This window comes from Epinephelus lanceolatus, chromosome 9 (genome assembly GCF_041903045.1).
Source record: "Epinephelus lanceolatus isolate andai-2023 chromosome 9, ASM4190304v1, whole genome shotgun sequence".
NCBI classification, from domain to species: Eukaryota; Metazoa; Chordata; class Actinopteri; order Perciformes; family Serranidae; genus Epinephelus; species Epinephelus lanceolatus.
The window spans coordinates 33,543,699-33,553,811 of NC_135742.1; the positions used below are offsets into that span (position 1 = coordinate 33,543,699).

The following is a 10,113-nucleotide window of genomic DNA, read 5'->3' on the forward strand; positions in this document are numbered from 1 at the left end:
AACTATAAAAAATAACAAGACTGCAAGTTCAACACCTCAACTGAAAATTGGGAATACACATTTCCAATGAAGTAAAACTGATACCCATGAAGATTTGAGGTAAAGTCTGAAGTTTCAATATTTGCCATGTTCAGTTATCTAAATATATATATATATATATACTGGATACGACAGACACAGAAAGAAGTCATAAAAACGCTCAATAAAAATCTATTTTACATCTTCAACGGGGAAATCTGCTCCACTTTTTACGTGTTACTGATTACAGAGGGGGTTGATGGTTTTGAGCTAACGGTTCAAAAACTGTCCAATATGACAGTGTGTTAATATCTGAAAACAACATGGAACACTCTGCTGCACCAGCTATTCATAAATTCAAGCCTTGTCGTGTTTAGTGTTGAGTTTAGTGTTTATAGGAGATTAACACATCACTAAATTTAAAGTTTATGCATCACACAAAGTAGTTCTTATAGAGAAACTGGTTATTATGTGTAACTTCCGGGTGTAACTGTTAGTGACTGTACGTAACGGTAGCTAACACAACCAACTGACAAAGCTCACGTTAGCTTGCTTATAGGCTATATGACCCATTTAGACCCATTTGACCCAATGTGATTAATGTCCGAACATAATGCGTTTTGTTTTTTTTTCACCAAGACAAACTCCCATACGTCTCAGTTGACGAGTCCAAATTAATATGCACCTTATGTCTAACGGAATTAAAATATCACCGAAGTACTTTGAATTTAAGCTACCACCTATGAACTAATTTTGAACTGTTTTTTTTTTTTTTTACTATTTTTAAAAAGTTATTGATTCATAGAATGGAGAGAAGAGGTAATAATACGACTGAAGTGTCTGACCTGACATTTGGGAAGATTTTAAATAAAAAAAAAACATGACTATAATATCAGAATAAACGACCAGATCACATTAGCTAGGTTAGCATAAACAAAACAAATTCTTACCTACATTTAGAAATGATTACTAGTTACATTTAATATATCATCCCACTAAAACTAGAATTTTGTGATGCTTCAGTGACTTTGGATTTTTTCGGATGAAGCTGCAGACAGTTCTTAAGTATTAATAGTGCAACATGATTTAGTAGGCTATATCTCAAGTTTGAAACTATCAACTAGTTAGCCTACTTCATGCACAAACTTGGTGATGTATTTACGAATAGCTGGTGCCTAATCCAGAACAGTGTTAGCCTCATTTTGAGAGGCATTTGAAACAATAATCCTTGTACCACGAAACCATCCAGACAATCGCAGTTGGAAATACTTCTTGTTTTTATGTTTGACTCTCACGGAGAAGTAGATGACTGAACGCCACGGCTTCCGCTTCCCCCGATTGTCTATTTCTTTTTGGCACTTGTGTGAGCAGCTGCACCATCTGACACCAAAGCGGGTTAAAAACAAACAGATTAAAAAAAGCAAACCAATACCCACCGTGCTCAAAGGCCCTGAAAACATGTCTGTTCTCAATCATCTTTTAACAACAGATGATGTGGTCCAGATGAAGCAGATTAACTGAGTTTTTAAGTGTTCAGCTCTTAATAAATAATGGATGTCCCCCTCCCAACTTCATTGATTGTTGCTCTGCAGCCAAACAAGCTAAAAAGAACCTGTTTACCAAAACACCCTCATTTATAATCTCAACCAGAGTATTCAAATTAAGTCTTAACAGAGGTTTAACATAAGATAAAAACCATAACTGCGGTGATCCAGTATTGTTGAATATTGAATGTTACAGACAATTTAAGATTTGAAACCTAAGTTTTCAGAGGCTTTAAATATCTCCCTTTTTAAACTTATTCTCCTGGCAATCTGCTGTTATTGTGCTGTGATCCTTCTATTCATTAGTCTTAATTCTGCAGAGCACTCAGCTGAATAAACAGGACACCTTGCAGAGTGTAGAGGGTTTAATTAAATGCTTGATCAAACTAGACAGGCTGCTGTTTGTGTGTTAATTAAAACTGTAAAACAAAATCAAGTGCTCTGTCTCAGAGTGTGGGGTTATTACAAAGATATAAACTGCTCAAACTATCTTTGGTCCAATTTTGTTTTATATGCTGTACTGACATCCCCCCCCCTGCAATGCCAAGTCCGCTGGGAGGACTGTGATATATAGAAAACAAGTGCAATAAAGCCATATTAGAAAGCTTTGCATTGGTGTGACTGGGTTTGCGCAGGCTCGGCTGAAATCCACCACACATCTTCTCGACTTTTCTCTACATGCACAGACGTTTACAGTCTGTTACCTTCACTGAGGTTACAATCCAACCTGAAAAGAGAGCAAAGGCCACCAATTTGTCAGCTCTTGTATTAAATAAGACATTAACCATTGAAGTGCAGCTTTAAACTGCCGGAGGACAGACTCCCTTTTTAAAGACTGCATCAGTAGAAAGTCTAAATACACTCAGGTGAAACATCACTAAAGGGTTCCCAGAGTTTCCTCCATGGTGAGTATAGATGAACAGAGTAGGATTTTTAGGGGCTCCGGGTATTACTTGAAGTATTTCCCTTTCGATACGGGCCTTCCCAAGTTCCTCGTCCTCCAAAACAAACGTGATGATCACCAGGTAGCCCTCTCCCAGTGCCGTCTGGGCCCTACAGGTCCTCTGTGTAGATGATACAGGGACTAGTGTCCTCGCTCGACTCCAGCTGCACTGTGGAGACAAACCAGCGGCGGGAGCCTGTGGCGTTGTAGTTGAGCGTGGTGCGGTAAGTGTTCTTGGCGTGCTTCGGATAGATGATGGTGGTGCTCTGGTAGCTGATTGGCTTCTGCCGCGGCTCCAGGTACACCTGGGACTTGTAGCTCCTCCAAGTGCAGTTCCGCACTGCCACTACTGTCTCGCTGAAGGAGGTGGCTGTGGGGACGGGGGCGCAGTACACCCGGTCTCTGTAATGCTTGTCGGAGTCGTACTTGACCTCAGAGTTGCACCTGAACAGGAGAAGGTGAGAACTCTTTAGAAACACATCTGAAATTGGTCACTAGGTGGCAGTGTTGACAAGACAATATTGATGAAAATCAGTGCCCTAGGCTCCATATTCAAACAAATTCTGTGTCTTTATGTGTCAAAGTTCTCTTACTTGATTTCCTGCTCTGGTTTGGGGTTGACCTCGATGCTTTCCCCAAAGAACACAGGGTACATGCGAGTCTTTGGGTCTGTGCCCGTGGAGTTAAGCAGCAGGTAGGGCAGCTGTGCGGAGGAAACACAATCAGGAGTCAGTTAAAAACAATCTCACAAAAAACATCCATGAACTGCTGAACTGTTTGTAACCAGCCTGCCAACGTGTCCATTCAAAGAATTCCAGTAAAAAATCCCAGCATGGTTGGGGGTTTCAGCAGAGCCAGCAACCCAAATTAAAAACACTGCAGTCCCCACCCTCTCAAGGAAAACACGCGCCTTGATCCGCCCTCATGTGTCCGTGGCATGACTATTACTACAACAACTATTAGACAAGAAGCACAGCAGTCGGGGCAACACTTCCATTTTAATTCAGATAATTACGCAGTGTGGGTCCAGCCAAATTAAGTGTTGGTGGTAAATCTCTTTCTGGCTGGCTGGAGACGTGTGACCCTGACACAACCTGTGTGTATGTGTGTGTGTGTGCGCGTGTGTGTGTAGACTGAAAACAGGCTTACAGATGTTGGCCCTGCAGTAGTTACAGAAATGCTAAATGCGCTTACTGATATGAGTCTCTAGAGCAGCTGGTAGCCAGACTGAGTGGAGATGATGCTGTTAGAAAACGATAATGAGGTGATGTTGAAAGATTCTCGTACTGCCTGCCAGCCTGCACAGGGAGGTAAGAGGTCTCATGGGAGAAAGTTATCTAACTGAAAGACAGTCTGTAAAAGGTCTGCAACTAACGATTATTTTTATTATCTATTAATCTGCCCATTACTTTGTCTATTAGTCATTTCGTCAATAAAATGACTAAAAAAATAGTGACGCAAGCCCTGTGTACTATCCCAGAGTCCAAGGGTACGCATTATAATGGTATGTTTATTCGACCAACAGCCCACAAATCCAAAGCTATTCAGTTTGTTATCATGTATGACAAAGAAAAGCATCAAATTCTGATATTTTAGAAGCATTAAAACCTTAAAAAACTTCTGAAATCATTATTCGATGATCAAAATAGTTGTCAATTTTCTGTCAATCGACTACAAATTGAACCAATTCGACTACGATCAAAACAATTAATCGACTAATCATTGCAGCTTTAGTCAGTAATGACACATGCTATGTCTTCATTATATTTCTTGATTCTTATGAAAATCATGATTTCTATGGGTTCAAATTATCAACTTGAGTAAGAGGGTGTCTCCTCTCTTCAGGTTCATCTTAACCTGTGGCCACTGTCACCACTCCACCTTCTTCACACATTAGAGCTGTTTCACACAGTTCACACACACAGTTTGATGCTTTCTGGGGCATAAAGTACTTTTAAAACCAAAATATTAGACAAAGGCTGCAACTAATCCTTATTTTCACAATTAATTCATCTGACCGTTATTTTCGCAATCAATTGTTTGCTGAATGGAATGCAAAACAAATTTATTATTTTTTTATTTATTTATTTATTTTTTTTTACCAAAAGTCCCCATAAAAAAAAAACACATTTTCAACTAACTATCGCATGACACCACTTTGTTTATTTTTGACAAGTTCAAACAAGGTAATGTTCAGCATTTTGCGTAAAAACCCCTTAAATAATATCAAAACTTCTGCAAATTGGCTGATTTTTTGTTTAAGCTCTAATCGGTTTCTGTAGGCATAGGCGTAGATTTCAGGGGGGGTGCAAGGGACAATGCCTCCTCAATATTTAGAATATGCACATTTGCACTCCCCAGTAAAAACATGAAAGTAGAAAGGGACAAATTTAAAGATATTTACACCAAAAATTCATGCAGAAAATTCTTGCATAAAAAATCACCAGAATGGCGAAAAGTTAAGTGTTTGGCGCTCAAAATTTTCTAGCGAAGGACTCCTAAACCCCCTGTTTAATCTGTGCCCCCCTCCAATATTGAAACAAAACCTACAGCCCTGCCTATGTAAGTAATCCAATGAACCATGTGGTCCTATTAAGGTCCAGTTAACCAACACTGATACCACAAACACAAACTGACGTTCCTGTAGGAATCATACAAATGTTACTGCATCGGTTTTCATGGGATTAATTCAGGTCATCTGTTTAAAACAGTGTACAACACCAGATGAGATACAGATATACTGTACTCAACTACCTGTAGGGACCAGGTCTGTTTTAATGCTGACCCTTGACCTCTGAGTGTTCCGTGTGAAGCCATAAGGGGGCAAACAGATCTGCACCAATCAGAAACACAGATACTGCCACACACACACACTGTGAAGGAAGGTTGTAATGGACCGTTTTCTTTGCATGTGTGTCTCTGACGGATCTGAATCAAATGGCACCCCAACCGCTACTCCAGCACCTCTCACATTACAGAGGGGAGGCTGTCACATGCTGTGCTTTGGCCACAGTTAAGCGCACATGCCACTACAGGGGACGAACAAGAACAGGCCAAGGGCATAGCAGATCGCCGTGTGAAGCTCGTCTTACCTACAGCCTACAATCATCACCACACACTATCTGAGCGGTGGAGCTGAACTTGCACAGCTGCTAGTTTTGCCACGCCAGACTGAATAAAAAAAAAAAAAAAAAAAAAAAATCTGCAGGCCATTTATTTTCTGCTGCTGGTACTTCGTGAATTGAAAAACTGCACGAGTATGTCTTTACCCATGCTGCTCCGGCATGGAGAGCATCCCAGGTATTTCTCCACGGTGAGTTCTGGCAACTTCTGCAAAGCAAACACTCGTGAATGGAGGGTAGGTCACCTCCAGGGAGGCAGTGGATCCCCCAGTAAGCACACAAAGCATAACCCCCCCCACCCCCTGGAAGCACATTTCTGCCCAGGAAAAATAGTCTGCAGCTGAGCAACCCACACAATGTACAATGCACAATGCAGAGCTGCAGAGAGAAACGCCAACTCAAACACACTTTTCCAACTGCTGGCTGTTTGGTAAAGTGAACTGACTTTACATCCTGCGTTTGCAAGGACGTTAATGTAAGAGCATCAGTATCACACGGTGAGGCAGATTTAGAAAAAGACATAAGATCTGTCTCCTGTCTGTCCTCCTGTCTAATCCACCGACACTTGACCGGTATCCTTGAACAGGACATGCACACAACCTTCTACAACTCAGAAACAGAGACTACATGACCACACTCGTGTTTTTCATGCATCTGTCCCTCTGGTTAATTAATTCATATGTTAAGAAGTGAAAATATAAGAATAATTATCCAACATCTGCATAAATGCGACCCAGGTTTGAAAACAGACATGCTGCCTGAGGGTTACTCCACGTTTTATTTAGAAGTGAGAGGTCATCAAACACTTATGCAATGCCCTGCAGCCACTCTAACAAGCCCCCTGCTCCCCAAAATAGAACTTCAGGATTGTTCTTAGGTGGCATACAAAAACAACACATAAATAGATTTGGAAAGAAAAAAAAATCAAGCACACATGTGCCTCCTCTTGTCCTGCTAACAGACACGTAACTTAAAAATATCTGATGGAGAGGTCTGATTCATTCCATACACACGGGCCCACAGATGGCAGTCGAAACACAAGCAGGAGCAGCCCCCTATCAGGACTGATCTTTAAAAGGAAAACCACATAGCAGAGGACTCCTACTAATCTGAACCTCCAAAGGATTAGAGGATCTCTCTCTTTCTCTGTTTCAGGCTTCATCAAACCAATGTCACGCAACTCCCAGGATGAAGTGCTGCATTTCTGAGGCCTCCCTCAGACACTCTAAAAGCCACCTCGACGTGTGCAGACATGTTCTGTAAGACTTTTGAAACTGGGAGTGACCTGGAAATGATTTTCAATCAAATCAGTCTCGTCATGAGTGACACAAATCACTGCCGTGTGTGTCCCTGAAATGCTTTGGGCACCATCAATTATCATTAAACTGAGTTTCCATGGAGAATAGTCTACTATGTGTAGTATCATGCCTGTTCTCAGCTGAATAAGTGCTAAAATAGGTGTACTGACTGTTTGTGTGGCCCATTTAAAGTATAGTTTTTGCATGTATTGCTGGAAATATTATGTAGTTTAACATTTTAGAGAAAAGTAATAGATTACTAATGCCTATAAGCTATTTTGAATTTTCAGGAAATAATTCAAGGAACTTAAAAAGTGCACAACCTGTGAACGTTAATTAAAGTTAAGAACTTACTATTTTGTTTTCAGTTTTATGTATGGACTTGCTGGTGTCCGTGGTGGGATATGAGCTCAGACAAAGACATATCTAATCATGTTCTTGTGAACAGGCACACTTTTCACTGGCGAGAGCTGTCATCACACAGGTCCTGTTTCTACTTTGTCTCTGCTGCGGCCACAGCCACAGACATGGTGAGTTGAACATTAATAAATCCAGCAGGACCCTGGCTTCCAGATGCTGGTGTATTTTTTAGCTTTAATCAATCATTTATTTTTCATTCATTTTGAGACTAAGATTAATCAGCTTCACGGTATCATCTGCAGCTTGATTTCAGCTTTTCTCTATTTTCAGCTTTTCATTTAGTGACTTTGGTGTCAAACTTCGCAGATTGAGCGAGACACATGGGAGGCGTCAGGTATCAGTGCACAAACTACTAAGAAACAGTAACACAAGACACAATGTGACTTTAAACCTCTGTACTGAAGTTAGTCTTAATGTGGTGTGACCACTGTCACAATTATGAAATGCAAATACTGGGGGTCTTCTTCATGAGATGCCCATTTGACAGAGAGGTCCCCATCTTGGGGGTTGGAACAAGTTGTCGATCACCCACAGATGAGTAACAAGTACGGGAAAATATGATAATGAGTACCAATGAAAGCCTTTAAAAACTGCTCAAATGAAACAATTTGAGAATGAGATATCATTCTGTGGTTAAACAGCTCGCCAGTCACCTGTGAAGAAGTGTTGCAAGTGGACATTGCTTCACTTTTAAGGGGTCACATACCACATGGGTTGGGAAAATCTAATAAACAACTAATTTGCCTTTCTGTTTATTTAAAGTGGTTCCAGCAAAGGATGCAGACCTGCTGCTGGTGGCTTATTTTAAGGTTTTTATAGAGCCAGAAGTCTGGCTTACATACTGTCTGTGTCTCATTAAGATTCTTCGGCCCTCTAATGGGCGTGATTGACATGAGAGACCTTGAAAAAGAAGTCTGACCCAAACCTTTCATGACAGCCCCCTCATGTAAATCCATCACAGAGCATTCCCATGATTTTTACTGTCTATCTTGTGAGACAGAAACCTGATCACACTAGGCATGGTGTACACACCTTCACTCAAATGCTACTGAGTGAAGTGTTATAAAGCTCTCTGTCATCCTGCTGGGAGCCCCTGGAATCCTGGCAAGGACCCCTGGGAGTCCCTGGACCCCAGTTTGGAAACCCAAGCGGGACTAATCAACTCACTGACCCTTATGACAGCACGTAGTTAGAGTCCAGCTGATGCACCAGGGTGAAAAAAGAAAAGATTTTAATGGCTTATTGAGGGCTGGTGACATCTTCAGCACAAGTGCAACATCAGAAGTTTGCAACTAAGGAATTTCTGACAGGGAGAGGGAGAGAGAGCTTCCAGATGTTGTGTGAGTGGGACTGAAGTGAAATCTGTTCCTGGCCAAACACTAAAATGCTCTCAGATTTTCAGTTTCTCTCACAGCAGCGTCATTATTTAGCCATTAGGTCTTTTTATCCTTTAATTCAGTGTGTCAATGAAGTGACTGACTGCAAAATTACTCTGGACACAAAACAGACCCGAGTCCCTGCTTTCAGATTACAAAATTGTTTCAAATCATAGAGTAAATAAAGCGATATGTTTCTTACCAGTTTGCCTTCTCTGCTTTCCTTTTTATAGTATCCATGATGGCTTTCGACGGGCGTCGTGCAGCTGCCGGAGCGTGACTCGATCAGACCCGGAGAGAGTGAGCAGAAGGGCGGACTGGGGCTGGGGGGCAACCCCGAATCCGGACTGTCGAGCAGCCCTTCCCGGTTCTTTCCTTTCAGGCTATCATCCATCGCTTGTAAATGTAGGTGCCCCACCATTTCTGGGACCACTCAAGTCAAAAAAACACCCCAAAATCTCGCCGACAAGTTGTAGCGCTCCGAGCTGCTGCGCGCTCCTGCGTCAAAAAGAAACAATCCTGGACGAACTTTTTCAAGATGACTTCTGCAAGCAGAGGAGAGGAGAGAGAAAAAATCAGGAAATATGCGTTTAACCATTGCCCATACACTGTGGACAAAACACAGAGTGATATGAATTCTGTTTTTATTTATTCCAAAACTTTACTGTACCTGCGCGTCGTGGAGTATCCACCTTATATATTTAAATATATTCCAAATAGCCGTGAAAAACCAGCCACAATTTTGACACAAATCAAACCTGACACCAAACTGAATTATGAACTACCCTTAATTCAAAAAACTAAACAAAACTGTAGTTAAACTCGCGCAAAAACAAAAAGTCGACAGTGCGTCTGGCACCGATCAGGATGAGAGCTCCTCTGCTCTGCTCTGACTCTCTGTGTTGGTGTGTATCCGTGTGTGTGCGCGCTCTCCAGTGGAGAGCTCCTTCTTAATGATCCTGCCAGGCTTTTTTTTCTGCACCTGGATCCAGTCCAGCCCTCATGATCTGGATCACTTCCATATACAACCGACAGGGGCGAGCACGTCCTCCTCGCTCCTGCTGTACAGTGCAGTCTGACTCAGTGTTCATGATCAGCACCCCTGCTGAAGTGCCACCCAGCAAGTTATCCAGATCCCAACTGCTGAGCTGGTGATCTGGTTATATTAATATTTATGATTAGCAGTTAGTAATCAATTGGTTTGAAATTGGTAATTATTTACCGATATCAATAAAAGCTAGTTATTACATAATAATAATAATATAAAACTGTTCATAATTAGTAAGTTATTAATTAGTCAGTTGGCACTCATTCAGTTTGGCTCTGTTCATCATTCATGGTTATTAATTACATATAAAATAGTAACTAGCAGTCGGTAGTGATAAAACTATT

At 41.3% G+C, this 10,113-nt stretch overlaps 1 protein-coding gene across 1 annotated transcript; it reads right to left on the bottom strand.

Moving 5' to 3' along the window:
* Positions 1–777: 777 nt before the first annotated feature.
* On the bottom strand, positions 778–9,656 carry rflna (refilin A). Its single transcript, XM_033620448.2, has 4 exons — positions 9,392–9,656; positions 8,924–9,266; positions 3,099–3,208; positions 778–2,949 (listed from the first exon to the last, which is right to left on the bottom strand). The coding sequence occupies exons 2-4, from the start codon at positions 9,140–9,142 to the stop codon at positions 2,616–2,618; spliced, it is 663 nt and encodes a 220-aa protein (XP_033476339.1). The 5' UTR covers positions 9,143–9,266; positions 9,392–9,656; the 3' UTR covers positions 778–2,615.
* Between the last annotated feature and the right edge of the window lie 457 nt (positions 9,657–10,113).

Bases quoted from the DNA above. Each gene is read 5' to 3' on its own strand.
- rflna (XM_033620448.2), bottom strand. From the start codon at position 9,142: ATGGTGGGGCACCTACATTTACAAGCGATGGATGATAGCCTGAAAGGA. The intron at 3,209-8,923 runs GTAAGAAACATA...TCCTCCGCACAG, and splicing joins AAAGCAGAGAAGGCAAACTG to CTGCCCTACCTGCTGCTTAA. The intron at 2,950-3,098 runs GTAAGAGAACTT...TCTCCTGTTCAG, and splicing joins AAACCAGAGCAGGAAATCAA to GTGCAACTCTGAGGTCAAGT.